The sequence below is a fragment of the Etheostoma spectabile genome, chromosome 20 (genome assembly GCF_008692095.1).
Source record: "Etheostoma spectabile isolate EspeVRDwgs_2016 chromosome 20, UIUC_Espe_1.0, whole genome shotgun sequence".
NCBI classification, from domain to species: domain Eukaryota; kingdom Metazoa; phylum Chordata; class Actinopteri; order Perciformes; family Percidae; genus Etheostoma; species Etheostoma spectabile.
In genome coordinates this window covers 13243843-13264098 of record NC_045752.1, presented here as the reverse complement: position 1 = coordinate 13264098, position 20256 = coordinate 13243843, and the positions used below count along the sequence as shown (strand labels likewise).

The following is a 20256-nucleotide window of genomic DNA, read 5'->3' as shown; positions in this document are numbered from 1 at the left end:
CCCCCCCCCCCACACACACACACACACTTCCATATCCCTTACCATTTGATGATGGAGATCAGAAATCAGGTGGAACGCGGCCCATCGGGGCTCCTTGAGTTGATATGCCAGGTTGGTAATCCTCCAATCCCCGTTTTTAATCATTTGGTGGGCTCCTGTTTGTCATCTGTGTGTGCATTCAGTATGTCCCAAGCTATGGCTTCCTCCTCAAAGTGTATTTTACAATGATACTCTTGCCTCCCATTGGCACTATTCTACTTTACAGCTAGCATGAACCCACATAGGAAAGCTCTTTGCTGATGCCTTACAGTCTAATGCATGCTCACTTACCTTACTTCACCCCATCATGGTGTACCATTGTGGATAAATTAGGGCTTGGCCTAGCACTACAAATCAGTGCAGATTATGTCATGCTAACCTCATTAACATCTTTAATTTTATCACAAAATTCTGTTGATTAATTGTGTCTTCCCTACTGCCTTTCAGTCATTGTGTCACTATGTAGATTTGTTTTGTAATTAAACACTTATTCACTATATTTCATGACATAACTTTTTGAGCTGAATTGCATGAAACAAGAATTGAATTCAGTCAATTAGTTCATTATTTAATGAATGAAGAAAGTTACACATTCAAAACTAACTGTGTGGCACTTTTTAAATGACAGTATTTAACTTGGTTAATAAAAAGTGAATTTGGCACTTTTAGATTCAACCCTTAATTGTATGCATGTCAATGGCACATATTCAATGTTAGCACACTTTCCCTAATTAACATTAACCATTTTTCTTGACTGGGTAGCCCACAAGCTGTAAAAAAGAATATCATTTTAAAATATGTTTGTCATCTCTGTCTGTGTGGTCCCGACTGTACATGGAAACTAGCGTCCAATCAGTCAAAGTTGTTGAGCCAAACAACTTTCTCATGTACATGATGCATGACACTGTGATCAAGTCAGCTGTAAAGGCGCGTGGCCTTGTGTATGTTTTCCTATATTTATTTTGATGTGCACATTTTCTCTTTTATTGTACATCTGAACAGTCGTTTGGGTATCGAGGGTAATTTTGTTCTTTCATATCTTCTCATGCATTTTGCTGCTAATGAAAAAGTACACAAGGGTCTCCACTGACGAATTGTGTTATCTTTTCAAAAGGTTTGCAATGGATGTGTGCCACTCACTCGTGTAAAGAGTTTTTAACCAAATAAACAACAAACCACTTTTTGTCTTTGAAATATGTTTATATACAATGTATATATAACATATGGTATTCAATTTTGTCAAGAGTAGTAACAACCATATGGCAACCTTGATTCCATTGTATAATCAGTTATATTTTGTAATGCTGAGATCAACGCCATCATAAAATCAATTTAGTATGTGGTCGGGGCATGCGTTGTAATGACTGCACTCAGCATGTGTTGGATGGTTCACTCAATGTTTGCACTTTGATAGAGTTGTGCACATGTTGTGCTTGAGTTGCTGGCCATCTTGGCTAAGCAACTCAAACAAATGTCATTTTACTCCAAAATGGCTTCTCACACTTTTTCAATGTTGTTACGTGTTCTTGTCACCCTCACAAATGGACATCAGTGCTATGTGTCTGTCCCCAACAACGAACATGTCCACTTCAGTCATGAAGTGTTTGTCGTTGGGATCAATGTGCAATGCTTTATTGAAAATGACTTACTTTTATTTGATCATACATATAACCATGATTATACATATGTTTATATTTGTTGTGATTTAACAGTGTTTTGCCTCTTATTTGCAGTGGAACCCCCCTCAGACTTAAAATTTAAAATTCTAAATGAGAACACAGTGGAAATGACATGGACAAGACCCTCTTCAAGGATAGAGGGCTTCAGACTACAAGTTGTAGCAAATGCAGGTCAGTATGGGAGTTAGCACTTACAGGATGATGTTGATCTGAACCCTACAGTTTATACACACAGCAATAGATTTACGGTTAAATTCCCTTTCCTAGATGAACCATCCAGAGACTTTACCCTTGATGCATATGCCACTAAGACCGCAATCACTGACCTGACCCCTGACCTGGACTACTCTGTGTCCATAAACTCCTTCTATGGGTCAGAGGAGAGCATTCCCATCTTTGGACAACTGACTAGTAAGTCCATTTTTCACAGTGGGTTTATTTAGATTGTTTGCAAAAAGTTAGGTCTTAAAATGTTTAATTGAAAAATGAAAGTGCACAGTTATTTTTGCATAAGACACAAGCACCACTACTGAGTGAAATGAGTGTAGTTTCAGCTGTTTTTTGAATTTTTATAGTTTAAATCAGTACTGTGATGTTACACTAGCATAACTGTAACAGTACACAGGAAAGTAGGGAGAAATCACATTTGTTTACTGACTCTTGAACTGCTTACTGTTTATAGCTAATGCAGCATAAAGATATGTGTTAGTGGGAATGTGGTTTTGATCCCGCCGACCAGCTTTTATGATGTGTTGACTCTCCTGCCTTGTTCTGCTGTGAAAAAGCACACACTGACGCAGGCAATGTGCGGTGCTAACTCACCAAGTGTTTACTGTGTTTCAGTTCAGTCCAGTAACACCAGCGGACAAGTCAGGAAGCCACAGTCAGATGCAATCAGTGAGTATGTTTATTGAAGTTTCAACCAAAATATTTAAATATATTTTTTCCCCTTCATGACTGTCATCAATATTCTTGTTTCCCATGAAATTATTTGGTCAGGCGTACATATTACCTTCTGTTGGGGTTGTTACTAGGTAAGCAGACAGGGACTGGGAGGGCTCATATTGGTTCCCATAATTGAAACCAGTTGTTGCATAAAGAAAAAAAGGATAGAAAGGCTTGAAGCTAGGAGACGTGTTCTGTTATGCGTCATTGAGTGGAGGGGAGCAGAAGGGGGTTGTGCCTAGAGGCAAGTGCTGTTAAAAGATGCAGTTCTTAATAGGATATCCCCTTGTCAAACTGTTGTGAGACCACCCCCCCCACCCACCATGTTAATAATAATAATAATACAAATTAATAATAATTTATACTTTACCAATCCTGCAAGGGAAATTACAATGTTTTCACTCTGTTGTTATTATTATACACATTACACACATACCTTTATTCTTCTGGAAACTATACACACACTTCCAGATTTATTTAAACACTATTTCATGTTTAAACACTCAGAACTTCTCTCACAACCACCCAAATAGTTCGACTAATACACTACTTTAATGCCTTCATTTTCATCATTAGGTCTGGGAATTTTGAGAAAAAATGCTGCCCTTTTAAGAATGAGGCTTATGACGTGAGGAACAGAATTTAGAGTCTATGAGACCTAGGGGAAATGAGGATTAAAGTCCATTCACATAAACCCTGCCAATTATTTCAACAGAGTCATCCTAAATGTCCCAGAGAATTATGAAAGTATAAAAGTGAACATTGCTGGTGGAACCTCTGCTAAATGTTTAGTCTACGAAGCTCCATTTTTGACTGTCTGCTTGAATGACTATACCAGCCCACTGTTTGGCACAGGCTGATATTTCCTTTGATGTCAGAATGCATATATCTGAGCCATCCAACTAACTGTCAAGGATTTTGTTTTATTTAGACAGACAGGAGAAGAAATGAAGAAGTGTAAAGATATAGCTCCAAGGCCAAGCTGTTGCAGCCATACCTTTATTGACACATTTCTGGCTTGGAGATTTGTTTGAGACACAAGAAAGTGCTTTTTCTGCGTTTTAAGTTTTTACACCAATTATTACTCGGTAGTTCAACTTTTCCTAATCGGGCACAATCAAAACCTGATATATTTACAAAAAGTGTTAATCATAAAAAACCCTGCTACATTCTTTTTTTATTGGTCCTATCTCTGACTGACTCCTATTTCTCCACTCTTTTCCCCCAGCGTGTTCGGTCAGTGCAATAGCAGATTTGGTTTTTCTGGTGGATGGCTCATGGAGTGTAGGCAGAGAAAACTTTAAGCACATCCGTAGTTTCATTGGAGCCCTGGCAGGGGCCTTCGACATTGGCAAAGACAAGACTAGAGTGGCTGTGGTTCAGTACAGTACAGACACCCGAACAGAATTTCCCCTCACCCGTTACAACAGAAGAGGAGACCTGCTCCAAGCCATCAACTCCCTGCCATACAAAGGGGGAAATACTATGACAGGTAAGGTGTTTATTACAGGAGGTACACGGATGGAAAAGTTTGATAATTTGTAGATTTGTACTCTGTAATAGAGCCAATATGGGTTTGCATGAGTTTAGTAGATTTTAAGTGTTTTTTTATGTGAAACATTAAAATGTTGAAAGCCCTTTAAATCTGAATAGTACATTGAAGTTAAAAATACACATACATTTTGTTCTTAAGGTGATGCCATAGATTACCTGCTGCAAAACATCTTTACGGAGGCAGCTGGATCCAGAAAAGCTTTTCCTAAGGTAGCCATGATCATCACTGACGGAAAATCCCAGGACCCAGTGGAGGAGTATGCTAAAAGGCTTAGGAACATTGGAGTGGAAATATTTGTCCTAGGTATGGTTTATTATTCAGTGTTCAATAGTGTTTTCTCATGTGAATGTCTGCCTGTTCTTGGAAACTATTTGATTTTCCATTGATTGTTCATATCCATATTTGACTTGGTAAAAGTCAACTACTGTTGATGTTTCTAACATACGCAATACTCTAAAACCATCTGTATTGCAACCACTGAGTGAAGAACATATGACTGGATATAGTTCACATTTTCCCCCTCAGGTATCAAAGGAGCAGATGAGGATGAGCTAAGGGAAATTGCCTCCACACCTCACAGCAAACATGTTTACAATGTTCCCAACTTTGACCTGATTCAGGACGTACAGAAAAAGATTATTAAAGAGGTGTGCTCCGGTGTTGATGAGCAGCTCAGCGCTTTGGTCAGTGGAGAAGAAAGTAAGTCAAAAGATCTTAACCACTTGTGTTACATTGTATTGGGTTCTATGGCTTTGACATGAAAGTGTCCTATTAGGACTGTCCTAATGGAAGATAATACTGCCATTGTTAACTCCAAACCCGGCAAACACCTAAGACGCTGAATACATCTTGAAAGCTCATGTAATTATACATTTTCTGCACATTTTCCCAGTGGTGGAGCCAGCCTCTAACCTGCAAGTCACAGAAATTGCATCAAAGTCAATGAGGGTGACATGGGATCCCTCCCTGGGGGAAATCACAGGCTACAAGCTTACCCTCAACCCAATGCTACCTGGAATGAAACGCCAAGAGCTGTACATTGGGGCCACCCAGACATCCATCAATGTTCGTGACCTTTCCCCTGAGACTGAGTATGAGATTATCCTGAATGCCCTCAAAGGTCTGACTCCCAGTGAAGCCGTCATGGCAATGGAGAAGACCCAGCCTGTCAAGGTGTCAACAGGTAAGATGATTTGTTGTGCATAACATCTTTACTTGATTATTCATAGATACTCAAAGTATCTTGTTGTTAATCCTGATTATTATGGAAAGGCCTTTAATTACCCATTTCTTGAATTTTGGCAGAGTGCTCTCTGGGAGTGGATGTACAGGCTGATGTGGTTCTGCTGGTTGATGGCTCGTACAGTATTGGATTACAAAACTTTGCCAAAGTCCGTGCCTTCTTGGAAGTTTTGGTCACTTCCTTTGACATTGGACACAACAAGGTCCAGATTAGCTTGGTCCAATATAGTCGTGATCCACACACTGAGTTTGCTCTTAACACCTACAATGACATTAATGCTGTTGTCAAAGCTGTCCGCACTTTCCCCTACCGTGGAGGCTCCACTAACACTGGCAAGGCCATGAACTATGTCAGGGAGAAGATCTTTATACCTGCCCGTGGAGCAAGACAGAATGTCCCCCGTGTGATGGTCCTGATCACAGATGGAAAGTCCTCAGACTCGTTTAAGGATGCAGCAACCAGCCTGAGGAATATTGATGTGGAGATCTTTGCTGTTGGTGTGAAGGATGCAGTGAGGTCAGAGCTGGAGGCCATTGCTAATCAACCATCAGACACTCATGTCTATGAGGTGGAGGACTTTGATGCTTTCCAGAGGATCTCCAAGGAGCTGACTCAGTCCATCTGTCTGAGGATTGAACAGGAGCTGCTCAACATCAAAAAGAGAAGTAAGTCGAAGTATAGAATATCTAAACGGAATAAATATGACCATGAGTGTAGCCACATGATATGCCCATAACTTCTTGTCATCAGTTTTGATCGACTACCATTTGCTAAGTATGATTGTAATATCATTTCCTTTCTTGTTAGACACTGTACCATCTGACTGTCAATTGGCCAGGTCTTTAGGAGTTGGTATTATGGCAAAGAGCCAATGTAGTTGAGAAAAAGTGAAACACAGCAGTCTAATACAACATAAACTGATGTAAGGCAAGGCACAAACAACATTTAATAAATTCACTTGACCATAACCTGCCAATAAACATACCAAATTTAATCTTGTTAGATGGACAAGGTTACAATAGCACTTTGCGTTTTATTGCTGCCAGTAATTGGAGGTAATGCCCATGGACATTCATGGAGAGAGAGGATAAAGGAATAAAATATAGCTACAGTCGCCCCATAATTCTTACAGATTTATGGTTTAATGTGATCACGGTGGTACTAATTTGAAACTTTTACATGACTTGGGCCTGTGCACTGCCTTTTAATGACATACATTCATAACAAGCAACCTTTTATTTTCAGATCTACTTCCACCCAGTGACTTGGCGTTTTCTGAGATTACCTCCAGAAGCTTCCGTACCACCTGGACAGCTCCTTCTTCCAATGTCATGTCTTACCTGGTGCGTTTCCGCAAGGCCGAAGACACTACCGGAGACTACATTTCCATGGCTGTGCCGGGTGATACCACCACAGTTGTTCTGCCCCACCTATTCCCCCTTACTGCCTACGAGGTCAACGTCTTTGCTCAGTATGACAAAGGAGACAGTTTCCCTTTGACTGGTGAAGAGACCACTCTAGAAGGTATGAGAGATTTACTTGCATATATGCATGCTGTAATAGTAATCAAACTGAGAACGTCTGAGAATTTATTTATTTATTTATATAAATAATGAACTTAATTAAACAAACAAGCAGCTTTCAAAATGTCAAGTCCTGAATGAAAAGGAGCATAATGAAGATTAATCTTATATAATCTGCCCCTCTTTCACAAAATATATTTAGAATCTAAAACATTCTCTCCTTTTTAGAGCAAGGGACAGTACGAAACCTACAAGTTACAGAGGAGACAACCAACAGTTTTCGGGTGTCATGGCAAGCTGCTCCAGGTCCAGTTATCAGATATCGTCTGTCCTATGTTGCACTGAGTGGTAATGGGGAAATACTAGAGGTCCAAACTACTGGACCGGAGACTACCATAGTTCTCCAAGAGCTCTTCCCTATCACCACCTACAGTGTGTCTGTGTCTGCTGAGTATGCTACAGGTGTTGGGAACGAGATGCAAGTAGAAGGAACCACCAAGGAAGGTGAGTCAGAAAAACTATATCTGTTTGGCACCTATGTGAAGCTTGGGTATCTGCACATTAGATATGAATTAGTGTCTGATCCATTTTTGTTTGCTTTCAGTCCGCGGTTCTCCTCGTGACCTTCGCGTATTTGACGAGACCATATCAACAATGAAACTTGCATGGCAGGCTGCTCCAGGAAATGTACTTCAGTACCGCATTTCCTTCAAACCTGCCGAGGGCGGTGACAGGAAGGAGATATCCGTCAAGGGAGATACTACCCAGGCTCTGCTAAAGAACCTCCAACCAGCTACTGAATATGAGCTGTTTGTTAGTGCTCGCTACTCTTCTGGTTTGGGTGATCCTCTTCTGGGCACAGGAACCACTTTAGAAGGTAAGGGAGAATGTGTGCTAATTTAAAACCTTTTAAACAAGGTAGGAGTATTTCTATGGCTAACGTGTGAAAGAAATGTGAGGCATGCTTTGTGGCTGTGGGCTTAGCAAGTGGGTACTGCTGGACAAATGGAGTGGACAAATTAATTGTGTTCAGCTTTTTTTAAGATGCAAGGAAAATCTGAGATTTAGGCATGCACATGTGCTGTTTTCAATTATTGATTATCTTTTATTAAGTTAATGAGAACCTGCATTATGTAAACCCAGTGAAATAAGGCCAGCTGTCTCCCACCAATTCCTCAAAGAATGTGCCATCTGGTATTTCTAACATCAGAATTACGGAAGTTGAGTTTTTACTTTGCAAGGTTGGTTGAATATATGGGCTGTGGTTGGAGGGGAAAAGACAGGAATGTGGCACTTAATGTAATTCTTTTGGCGTAGGTTTGGGTGGCTTTGCCGCCCATGACGGCAGTGAGATGGAAATGGGTAAGGGATGCTTGTAAACCTAGAAAACTTATGAAATGGCTTGGAACAGACATTGACAGCCATATGCCTGCCGGGTAATACCTTTACATTTTGGCCTGTCTGAGACATAGAATGTTGTTTTACAGTGGTTCATAAGACATTTGGAATTTAAATATTACTGTCAACTATTATTCAATGTTTTGAATTTCTAATAAGTGATTGGTGTCCTTCTCAAGTTCAGTGTATCTGACATTGGTCATCACACTACAGGTTACCTATGGGTTAACTAAAGAGAAATATAAAAATCTGGGATTGAGCATAATTTTCCTGTCTATAGACGTTTATAAGCAGGGGGCAAGTCTTCTGTTGACTTCACACAGAGTCCGAGGAGAGATTGTTATAGTGTAACACCACAGGAAAGGAAGTCAAAAAGATCTGTTTTGTGAGGGAAGTGGGTAGGTTTTAGCTCTGGGGCACAAAACAACTACCAGGGTACTGTATCTCAGAGGAGAATTTATCTGGCTTTCAGTCAGTTCCATTTATGGCTGCTAAACCAGTAAACTATGACATCCGAAGAGCCTATCTGATTATGTATTTTATTATAGTGGGGAGTTAGCCTTGCTAGGCTGTACTGTATGGAATGATCTTTAATAGCCTGGGCTGTGCATTAGACTGAGGATCAGAGAACTGAAATATAAAAAACAACAACTTTACTTTGTTTCAGTCAAACTTTTGTGCGCTAAGATGAAAACATTACTGTGGCTGTCTCTAATTGGGTCTGTGCTTAGCTCAACCTGAAAAGACTCCTCTTTGAAAGCAACAGCTGTGCCGTTATCAACCGGAGGCGGAGTGGAAATCGGTAGAGTCGGGACTTTTCCCAGTAGGCCAGTAGTGTTTTTGAGGCCGTGAGGGCTGGTCTGATAATAAAAAATAAACACTATCTGGCGGCCTGCTGTGTGGCCGTTGCCCTGCTGCTGCCCGCGGGTCAAACTGTGCAGCCACTACTCAACCCGTACAGCTGGCCGCAGCAGCCTCTTATTTCAATACAGGCACAGGCTAATCATAAAGCACTAATGGTCACAACCATGTCTAGGATTTTCAGAAATATAGTGGGATCAGTGAACTGCCCCTCCCCAAATAGCATAGCCCTGGTCGGCCTATGACATAAAGCCATCAAACACCTCTTTTTTTTCTTAGTCATGTTTGCAAGTCTATCGGCAACGTTACCAGACAGTGTGTGAGTCTAATGATGGAAAGCCAAAAAAGAAAAGGGGGAGGTGGTGCTGAGATGGTCAGACTTGAAAGGAAAAAAAGGATTGTGCTGCTGTGCTGTGTGTTGTTCATTCATTCACCATCCAAACATTCATCTCTCCCCCACCCCCCGAGGGCCGGTGGTCTACGAAATTTCATCAATCATACACCCCCACAGGAAAACATCTCCATGACAAAGCACTTTGTTTAGCCAGCTTTATATAGTTGTCATGACGTCATGAAACCTCAACACTGATCTCATTGTTTTGAGTGCCACTCACTTTGAGTGACTTTCTCTGTTAAGTCCATGTAGGCGAGAAATGTGAGTGTCTTGCACAAAGTTATCCCTTGTGGCTAACAGTGCATTGTAGCCAAAACACAGAAGCCTTGAGTAGGACAGAGTTATAACATCCTGAAATGACTCAGAAGGAGGACAAAGAAGGTGTCATAGCGAATGCTTAGATGAGTGTCCCAAATGTGGATATTATACACAAACATAGCTAAATTATTTACTTAAGAAGAGGGAGTTTTATCTAGCATGTGGAAGATGTTACCTAAGAGGACCTTAAAAGCTGTGTGAGCTGTCTGGTCACAGGGAGAACTGTCTGTTTTTCTTCTCAGGGTGGGGCAACAGACAGGAAGAGGCACAGAGAGAGGGCTAGGAGGGGTCCAAAAAATGGCTCTTCAAAGTGTGAACCAGAATGCTTCAGGGTGGATAAAAAGCTCAGCCCATAACTGAGGGGTCATATTTTCAGTCCCTGAAGCAGCCATTGCACCAATACCTCAAACAATTAACTAACTTGCATGACACAGAAAACGTTTTCACATGTGTTAGAGGGGATTATTTTACTATCTTTAATTTAGAGAGCAGCACAATAGCACAATATTGATGTGATTTCCTCTTAAACGCATGCCTTTGGGAGGTTTTAGGTAGTGCCAGTCTCTTTCAGTAGTACCGCCAGACAGTTTTTTTCCCTTTTGAGGTAAGAGGCCAGAGACAGGCAACTTTGGCACAAAGACAATGTGGCACAGATGCATGTTTTAGTGAACCAAGAGCAATGAAGAAGGGGAAGAGGGCTAGTGCTGAGATGGCACTTTGAAGGAACAAATTATTTGCTGCAGTGATTTTGGAGTTTACTTACTATGTCTATGAAGTAGGGGATCCAACAGCCATATAAAATGATTAGGATAATTTTCAGAGCATGAGCTGGTAGTGTTTCATGTGCATTTTGTTAGCCTGTGGGCATTTTGATGTTTTTTTTTTTTAAGAGTAGTCATTTATCATATTTTCAAGCTTTAGGCGTCTTTGGCTGCAGATGTGAAGGTTATGTCAGCACATGTGTGGCAGAAAATTTCTTAGCTGATCGTCAGTTGTGTCGAATGTGGTTTTTCAAAAAAATTGGGTGAGGCCTTAATGTGAGTTTGTGATCTGGTCTTGTCCAAGGTTGTAATTTGAGAGTACCCTTCTTCTTGAAGGGTGAGATGCAGTTTGCGGGGTTGAGAAGGAAAGTAAGTTAAGGACATATTTTAATCAACATGGAATTGTATTGAAATATTATTGTATTGCTTGTACACATCTTTATAGAGGTCTCTTCAACACTTCTATTGAACAAGCCACAAAAGAAATGCTGGTTGTAATTAAACATCAAATGTATACAGTGATATTGTGTAAATGCATATATTACATGCAAACCAAAGCTTTTGCTTTGTCTGTGGACCATGTGTTTTATGTATGTGGGCTTTGCTTCCAGAAGTGGCCCCTAAGCTTGTCTGCAAGTACTGATGAAAAGTGAGCCACTATCTGCAGAAGTCATTATCTTGTGGTATTTCCCTGCTTGGTTCACACACATCCGGAAAAGTCAAATTCATCCTTTGCGTTTGGCAAGGATAATCCTTTTGATAAAATGATCAGGGTACATAAATAAGTGGCCCACACTGTTTTAATGGTCCTTCCAAAATCTGGAACTCTGCATTAGTTTGTGGTTGTAGCCATTCCTCTTCATATCTGGCCTCCACTCTCAAGGAGCAGATCGCTCTGCTTGGCAGGCAGGTTTGCTGCTGTTATTGCTGATCAGATCAGGTTAAAATCATCTGTAATAGATAGACACTGTGGCTGCCTTTAATGCTGTACATTTGCTTAACATTTCAAAATTATTATGCATTACATGTTTGGTACATTTGTGATGCATCTCATTCTTTGCATTTGGTCTTTTTGTTAAACTTCATTTGGTGAGGTTTGATTAATGAGGTTTGAGAGAGACCACCCATCTGCACTGCTCTGTCTGCCATTAGGTGCTGGCATGTAAGGGCTTGGGGGCTTGATACAAGATCAGGATCCTGGAGGTGTGTGGCAGTGTATCCTTCTGTGGTAGATGCCATAAAGAGGAGCTGTAAAGAGGAGCTGCATCTGAGCATCTCTCTCAGCCAAGCATGTGCTGGCTGCCCATCACGAAACACCACCACAAAATTCCCTCCACTGTATTTCTGCGCCTTTCCTCCTTTCATGATCGTCTCTCAAGAAAAGTGAGTGAAGGGGAGGAAGGGAGAGCGCAACATCTGCAATTGTAGCGAACACACTTTTGCAGATCAGGTTTCCTCAGTTTCTATGGAAAATTAAAGTGCAGCCGGGAGAGGTGCTGAGGATATGTGATTTATGATTAGTTTTGCAGGGATTTTTCTGACAGTTTCTGATCATGAAGAGAGAAAATCAGCTTGTCAGATCCTGTGGGGTTAAGGCAGAGACAGATGAGTGATTGCTCATGGTTTAGAGCTAGGAATCTTAGTTTTGTCCATTGTGTGCCTTGTTCACTTCCTCAAACCTCCATAAATCTGCATTCAAAATCAACACCACCTGGACAAAGCCATCACTGGGCTGGAGCTCCTTAAAGCATTTTTGTACCTTAGCACTAACACTACCATCTTAGTTCAATTACTATGCATCGGAGCAGCTCAAAACAAAGTAAACTGGAGGAAATTCTTTAGGTAAACAAAAGTAAAGCTGTAGTGCTTCTTGTTTTCCGTTTCTGTATCCATTACGCAGAGGCTGACTCTGCTTCTAATGCTGTTGCTCCTTTTTTATAATCTACAGAGCTTGGTTCACCCAGAGACTTGGTGACCAAAGATGTCACTGACACCAGTTTTGCTGTGTCTTGGGCCGCGGCCCCTGGTAATGTTCGTCAGTATCGAATCAAGTGGAGGTCTCTGTTCACTGAAGAGGCCGGAGAAAAGACAATACAAGGAGACACCACTGCCACAGTTCTGGAGGGTCTCACCCCAGAGACACGTTATCAGGTCTCTGTGTTTGCTGGTTATAGCAGTGGAGAGGGTCAGCCATTGGTTGGAGAGGAAACCACGGATGGTAAGTTACTTTACCTACTTTAACTCTTTCACTACACACGTATTACCTATCCTTCACTTCTCTCCTCTCTTAATTTTCTGCTCCCTTCTTTCTTTTTCTTGGTGTTTTTCCAGTGCTTTCCTCCTCCTATTTTCCTGTTGTGAGTTTCTCAATGTCTTGTCTTGGGGTTACCTAGAAAGTGTGAAGCCAAGGTAAGTGTGATTTAACTCTTCGCCCATAAAAGCATTAAGGCAATAAAAGCTCTATGACCACAAAGGGACAGTTGCACTTTTCTTCCATGTGTAACTGTTAAGAAGATCATTTGCAGGACTGCAGTCCAAGAATGCAGGACTAGACGTTCTTGTCATAAACACATAAAGTATATCACGACATTTCATATAGCTGTAAAGTTAGAGATATAGGATATCATTACTAATAAATATGGCGCAGTGACACAGGTTTAAATAAAAATGATCCAGGAAATACAGTCTCGCTGAAAGTCAGATTTTTGGGATAATTAGTAGAAACAGAGATTTGTCAGCGACACTTAATTGTGTTGAGCTAAGAGATAACGTTGGCATTCGTCTGAGCCATCAAGAATAGTCTAGCATGCATATCCTAAAGAAGCATGCAAGTCACTTTATATGCACGTGTTATATGTTATATGCACGCACGCCTCTGCAAATACATATAACACGTCTGCATGTAATATGTATGTGCAGAGGTGACGTAATGTCGAGCACACCTGCACCCAGTTTTCATGGGAGATGCAGGACAGATAGACACTGGCCTCTCCCTTGTTAGACTGCTCTCATGCTTGGATGAGAAAAGCACATTGAGCGGAAAATCGCACCAGTTGGGAGGGAATTTATCCACCAGTTTGTGAAATGGAATGTTTTCAAGGAAAAATAGTTCCAACCATCATTGTTTATTGATTCTGGCAAGTGAGAAATGAGGCATATACACCAAACACAACCATGAGGCAGCTTTGTAAATCAAAATGTTCAGTTTTCACCTTTCTTCTCTTTACACCCACTATCTGTAGCTCTCTTTTCTCATGCTCTATACATATCACAGGTCTCTTTGGGCTGAGCCACACACGGCAAACTTGGATGCTCTGCCTTTTTCCGTTAGTAAAAGTCATCCTTCTGAAGTAGAGTTTTCTGAATATTTTCCGTAGCTCATTTTGAGGTCTCTGACAATTCACACTTACCCTTCCTGCTCTGAAAATAAGAAACACTCTGTTGAGCACAATGGAAAATGAGAACTGTGGCTTAGCTCAAATTCACAAGACATCTGAATCTGGCTCCCCAACCCGCCAACAAAACATGATCAATCATGTCAATTTGGGCCTGTTTAATGTATACTTCTGAAAATCAGAAATATTTGGGCAAGTTTGTGTCCACACGCATGTGGAAACTGAGCACATATCCAAATGAAAGACTGTGAGCTCATATCCAAATGAAAGACTGTGTAGCCAAGCATGTTACTGTTTAGTTTACTTACCAGCAGGACAGGAAAGCCATTCTGCTTATATTTCCAAAGGTATCCTGGAAAAATAAGTGGTTGAGCACACATTTAGCCCAGATTCCCACCTGAACAAGGCCCAAAATCTACATCTTCCCTCAGACCATCCATTCAGCATTTCTCCTCTTTTAACCTTTATTCCTTTATTTCCCTCCTTGCAGTCTCAGCCGCTAGCAGAACAATTGTTGTCTCTGAGGAGACAGAAAAGAGCATGAAGGTGACATGGCAACCAGCCCCTGGAAATGTACTCAATTACCGCGTTACCTACAAACCCAAGGCAGGAGGCCGCCAGCTAGCCGCCAAGGTGCCCGGCGGCACCACTTTTACTGTGCTAAGACGCCTTACCCCCCTTACCACCTATGACATCATTGTTCTGCCTGTTTACCGTTCAGGAGAAGGCAAAGCAAGGCAAGGCGAAGGAACAACACGTACGTTGGTTTATCATTCACTAAACCAGAAATGTTGCTCTTTCTGTTGCCAAGTTTAGGAAAAGTTTGATTATCCATTACAGACTCAACCACATCCTTATAACATTCATAACCATCTCCTCTCATACTAAATGATTAAAGAAATATCTCAGTTCCTATGTGTTCTTTTCCTCATTATAAAGTACTTTAAAGATTTAGTTTGGAATAGTCATTCAATTATTTATCATTTAGTCAATCTACGCTTTTCTCTTCTCTCTCTAGTGTCGCCTTACAAAGGTCCTAGAAACCTCCAGACTTCAGAGCCCGCCAAGACCAGTTTCCGTGTAACCTGGGACCATGCCCCTGGCGATGTCAAGGGCTACAAAGTCACTTTCCACCCTGTAGGTGAAGACGTTGACCTGGGACAACTTCTGGTTGGTCCTTATGACAACACTGTGGTGTTAGAAGAGCTGAGGTTTGGCTGATTTCTCATTCTTAATCTCCTTATCATATGAACTTAGAACACAATTGTCAAGTATATCACAAAAAAAAATTCTAAGATTTTTTTTTTTTTGTCTACAGAGCTGGTACCAAGTACAGCGTGAGTGTGTTTGGAATGTTTGATGGAGGAGAGAGTATGCCATTGGCTGGAGAGGAGAAAACTACTCTCTCTGATGAACCTGAGCCTCCTCCTTATGAGGCATCAGGTGAAATATCTAATATTCTAATGTACAAGCCACATATATGTGTGTATATAAATATATTATAGAAATATGCTATATCATCAAATGAATAACAGTATTTTTATCCTAAAACTAAGTAGAACACGAACAACTGAAATGGTTTTGGTCATTCTGTTACTCAACTGTCATCACCTTTAAGGCAGTGTCTTCAGTATGTTGTGTCTCTGTGCAACAGTTAAAGATTGGAGACCTTATCACAAAGTACATTTTTGCTAAGGAAAATACGCTCTAAACCCATGCCCCATAAAAGCTGAAGCATTTCCCTGAATGCCTTTCCTCAAAGCTAATTGTCTCGCGAACAGATGTAATGGCTATTTCATCTGTTTGCCCTTCTCTCGCTTTCGTCATTGTGACACTTTGGGCTTCCGCTTTTTATTTCCAGTCCAAGTACAGGCCAGTGTAGATTTAAGCAATAGCATATAATCTGTTTGCAGTTATGAAATGTTTTTACTACCTCATGAGTCAGAGCGCAGCAGGCAGTAAGTGTGAAAAATATTGTGTTTGCTGAAAGGAACTGGAAAGGTCAGCTTAACCGCTCCTAATAAGGAGGCAGGCCCGGTTTTAATAAGAAGGCAGAGGCAGATTAGGTGACAGTTCCAGAAGATAAATTAGAGAAGTTGAGAGAATCTCACTGTCCCATCATCTATTGACAACAGGCCACTTCTCAACAAGTCTCTGGAGCTTTAGGGCAAAGAAAGTTGAGGGTGTGGCAAAAGTCCTGAGGAACATTCTCTTTTATTCAATGTCCTAATTCATTAAGAACTTTTTTAAAATTACAGTAGTTATTGCCGCAATGTACCTTTTACATAATTTTTCCCTTTTACATTTTTATTATAGCCAATGGATAGTCAGCAGTCTCAGATATTATTCCTTCTTTGGACATCTTCTTGCACCTCTGCAGGCTTTGTCTGTATTCTCATTCTTTCTATCAGGCTAAGCTTGAAAGCTGGTTGTATGTCAAGGGGCCTGGGTTTGGGTTTTCTGTGTGAGCAAACCAATCTGTAAATCCAACATGTAACCTGTTTTAAGTTGCAGACAGTGGCAGTTAGTGCAATGTCTGCATATCTCCAATGCACATCTGGAGCCCTCTTTTAGGTACAGAGGATCATCACAAGGATGTTTGGAAAAACAGGATCTGATTATTACCTTGCAACTCTGGAGGGCATGGTAATATCTCCCAAGGAGGCCTTTGATATGTCACAGGCCATTAAGGGTATACTCACCTGATTTGCTCCTGCTACTAACTCGTGGATCTGAAAAGAACAACCAAGGGAAATGCTGCCTCAACATGCCACAAGACAAGAAGATAATAATTACAACACCTGGAAAATAAAAGTTATCTGATAAAAAACCTTCAGAAAAGATGGAATGTTTTTCTACTTGCTTGTGAATATGTTGTTTGTTTAGCACCTTTGGAAATGTTTCAATGTTAACAAGTTTTGTTCAATGTCTAAAATGAAATTTTATTTCATAGATCTCTTCTTTTCCTTTCTTTACCTCTCACAACTCTTTGAGCACCTCTTTCATTGCACTTCACCACACGCACCACAGTGTGTACATGAACATGGACTTCTCTTTTGTTTATATATAATGTTTTTACCTTTCAATTTCGTCCCATTTAAAACACTAAAATGTTGCCCTCTCAGAGGTGAGGTGTAAGACCAATGCACAAGCTGACATTGTGCTGCTGGTGGATGGCTCCTGGAGTATCGGACGTCTAAACTTCAAGACCATTCGAGCCTTCATCGCCCGTATGGTGGGCGTCTTTGACATTGGCCCCGAAAGGGTCCAAATTGGTGGGTGTACCCAGAATTAGTGCAGCTACAGTCAACTTGTTATTACTAATAAAACAAAAATAGGTTTCTTTGCATTTGTGTAACAAATGTTTTTTTGGTGCCTTCAGGTCTTGCTCAGTACAGTGGCGACCCAAAGACTGAATGGCATTTGGATGCTCATCAAACCCGGGACTCTCTCCTGGATGCGGTAGCTAACCTGCCCTACAAGGGAGGAAACACCCTGACTGGTATATGTTTATTTATTGCTGCCACTTTGACTTCTACAAGCACAGTAGTACATTTTTATAATGTGCGACTATCAGGATGAAAAATAAACATTGATGTTTTCATTGCAGGTCTGGCTTTGAACTACATACTCCAGAACAATTTCAAAGAGAATGTCGGGATGCGACCCAACTCTAGAAAGATCGGTGTGTTGATCACTGATGGCAAATCCCAGGACGATGTTATCTTAAACTCTCAGAACTTGCGCGATCAGGACATTGAGCTCTATGCCATTGGTAAGTGTAGATCAGTTCTGTGCGTCTTCCCAAACTCATTGTATGAAGTCAAATTGTCTTATGTATCAAAGGGCTGATGACTACTGGCTACCTTATTGCTCTTTAGGTGTGAAGAATGCTGATGAGAATGAGTTGAGGTCCATTGCTACTGATCCAGATAGTATTCACATGTACAACGTTGCTGACTTCTCCTTCCTGCTGGACATTGTTGACAACCTTACTGATAACCTCTGTAACAGTGTCAAGGGTCCAGGTATGTATGAGCTTACATCTAAGTATGCACACAGCTGACTGATCAAAGTAAAGGAATTACTGTAGAACAGTACACTGGATTGCAAGGACAGACGCCAACTTCTCAATTCCTAGACATTTGATAGGCAGTATAAATATGGTGCTTACAGTTACATGTCTGGCCCACAAGGAAAAGCAACACCAGCAAAAGAAAAGAACCAGCCAAGCTTTTGGAAATGATTGTAAATCTGTTATTTTATTCTTCCCATAATATTCTTTCTGCCTCCCTGGAATAGGAAATTGTCTGCTCCCTAATAAAATTAAAGAGCTGCTATTGGAAACTGTAGGGGAACTCCTTGAAGAGGATGTGTTTTTATAGTCTTGATGAGTTCTGTGGCGTTTAAAAGGTTCTTTTAGGACTTGTTACTAAATACATATTTATTTATTTTTTTCCAGTTTTCTAGTATATAACAAAATTCAAAAATAACCATGAAACTGCTCAGAAAGTATTTGAAAAATGCACATATGGTGGAACAGTCTTGCTTTTGTATGAGGATGTATAATGTTCACTGTGATGGCCCATATTACAGTTTCTGTCTTTTGATGCTTACCCCTGGACAGGAGGTGCACCCGGTGCGCCAACTGACCTGGTGACATCAGAGGTGACTCACCAGTCCTTCCGAGCCACCTGGATCGCTCCTGAAGGCCCGGTGGAGAAGTACCGCGTGGAGTACATGTCTTTGTCTGGACGCCCACAACAGGTATACCTGCCACATACAGTACAATGATGAAAAACGTCTCTCTGCTTTCACTAATATAATCACACAAAATGTGTAGCTCATCTTCCTGTGTGGGTGTTGAGGGGATGTTGGCTTTAATGTGCACTGACCCATTGATTCTGAGACTAATGGGAAACTCCATTTAAACTTCTATTTCCAGCCTCCTATTTGTGTTGGCCTCTCACTTTTTGGGTGTCTAATTACGTTACAATCTGACACAGGGCAAGGAAACAAAAACACACAGCCCTCAGTTTAGAAGATTAGAAAGCAAATAATGACTTCATGAATGACAGCTCCATTGGCCAGTAGGGGCTTGGCTCCATGTCAATATGTGGAATAGATGCACTTCTGGTGTATGAATGTAATTACATGGAGGAGATGTTTATTTTTTGTTCAGCTCCCATGGTTTTGTTTAATAGTGAACATAGTGGATGAGGTTTTATTGTTATTTATGGGTCTGAAAGTGATGCACATGCTGAGTTTTAGTCCAGTAAAAACTTGTCGGATGGATTTCTGGAAAGCTTTACAAAATACTCAAGTCAATCCAGTAAACACATAGAGCTTTTGAGTGTTGTGCTTCTAAATTGATTATCACACCTTATTACTGTGCTATATGAGACTGCAAAATATATATTCACGCATGTGTACATAAGGTATTGGTCCAGAAAATTTTCAGATATTATCTATAGACACTCATTGAATAAAAGCTTTGTATCAAAGACACTTCAAAAACAAATTCTCTTACAGATGACTCCTTTAGCGGCAATTTTCTAACTATTCCTTCCGTATAAGGTGTATGTGGATGGCACTGAAACCACAGTGGTTCTTCGGAGCCTCAACCCTCTGACAGAGTACCAGGTCAACGTCTACTCAGTGGTGGGAGAGGAGAGCAGTGAGCCACTCGAAGGAACTGAGACCACACGTATGTCTTCTCTTTCTAGCTTTTTTGGCTTACATCTAGGAACGTCAATTTGATTTAAAGAGATCCACTTATAAAAATCAATATAGGGTGAAAGTTGTCAGTGGGAATGCAAACTACTTAAACTAAACTAACAAAAATTGGCTGACAGGTCTTTGATCATTAGTCGTAGATGTGACACATTTCCCAATGTGTGTGTCAAAGAACAGCAGTTTGATTTTTGGGTACAGGTTTAGATCTTTCATGAATCTCAAGCCATTAGTGCTATGAACAGTATTTTCCCTTTGAGTCCGACTCCATCGATTCTGCCTGGCTCAGTATAATGACATAACACAAATTGCATGCACTCAGTGACTGTGATTCCTGTGTTGTCTCCATTACTAAACGTTCAAAGGTAATATATACTGTATATATATATATATATATATATATATATATATA

General features: G+C 40.7%; 1 protein-coding gene across 4 annotated transcripts in view; it reads left to right on the top strand.

The window, feature by feature from the left end:
* Positions 1–20256, top strand: part of col12a1a (collagen, type XII, alpha 1a) — a 57049-nt gene that overhangs the window by 3709 nt on the left and 33084 nt on the right. For 3 of the 4 annotated variants that reach the window (XM_032500482.1, XM_032500481.1, XM_032500480.1), the window contains exons 3-23: positions 1773–1889; positions 1986–2129; positions 2562–2615; positions 3892–4155; positions 4357–4521; positions 4744–4917; positions 5111–5401; positions 5524–6126; positions 6707–6985; positions 7213–7488; positions 7589–7861; positions 12665–12934; positions 14602–14868; positions 15130–15322; positions 15430–15554; positions 17237–17386; positions 17494–17613; positions 17722–17886; positions 17993–18139; positions 18739–18878; positions 19689–19818. In XM_032500482.1, coding sequence (XP_032356373.1) covers positions 1773–1889; positions 1986–2129; positions 2562–2615; positions 3892–4155; positions 4357–4521; positions 4744–4917; positions 5111–5401; positions 5524–6126; positions 6707–6985; positions 7213–7488; positions 7589–7861; positions 12665–12934; positions 14602–14868; positions 15130–15322; positions 15430–15554; positions 17237–17386; positions 17494–17613; positions 17722–17886; positions 17993–18139; positions 18739–18878; positions 19689–19818 — 4347 coding nt within the window. The remainder of the gene's footprint in view (positions 1–1772; positions 1890–1985; positions 2130–2561; positions 2616–3891; positions 4156–4356; positions 4522–4743; positions 4918–5110; positions 5402–5523; positions 6127–6706; positions 6986–7212; positions 7489–7588; positions 7862–12664; positions 12935–14601; positions 14869–15129; positions 15323–15429; positions 15555–17236; positions 17387–17493; positions 17614–17721; positions 17887–17992; positions 18140–18738; positions 18879–19688; positions 19819–20256) is intronic. The other variant, XM_032500483.1, reaches the window with a different exon arrangement.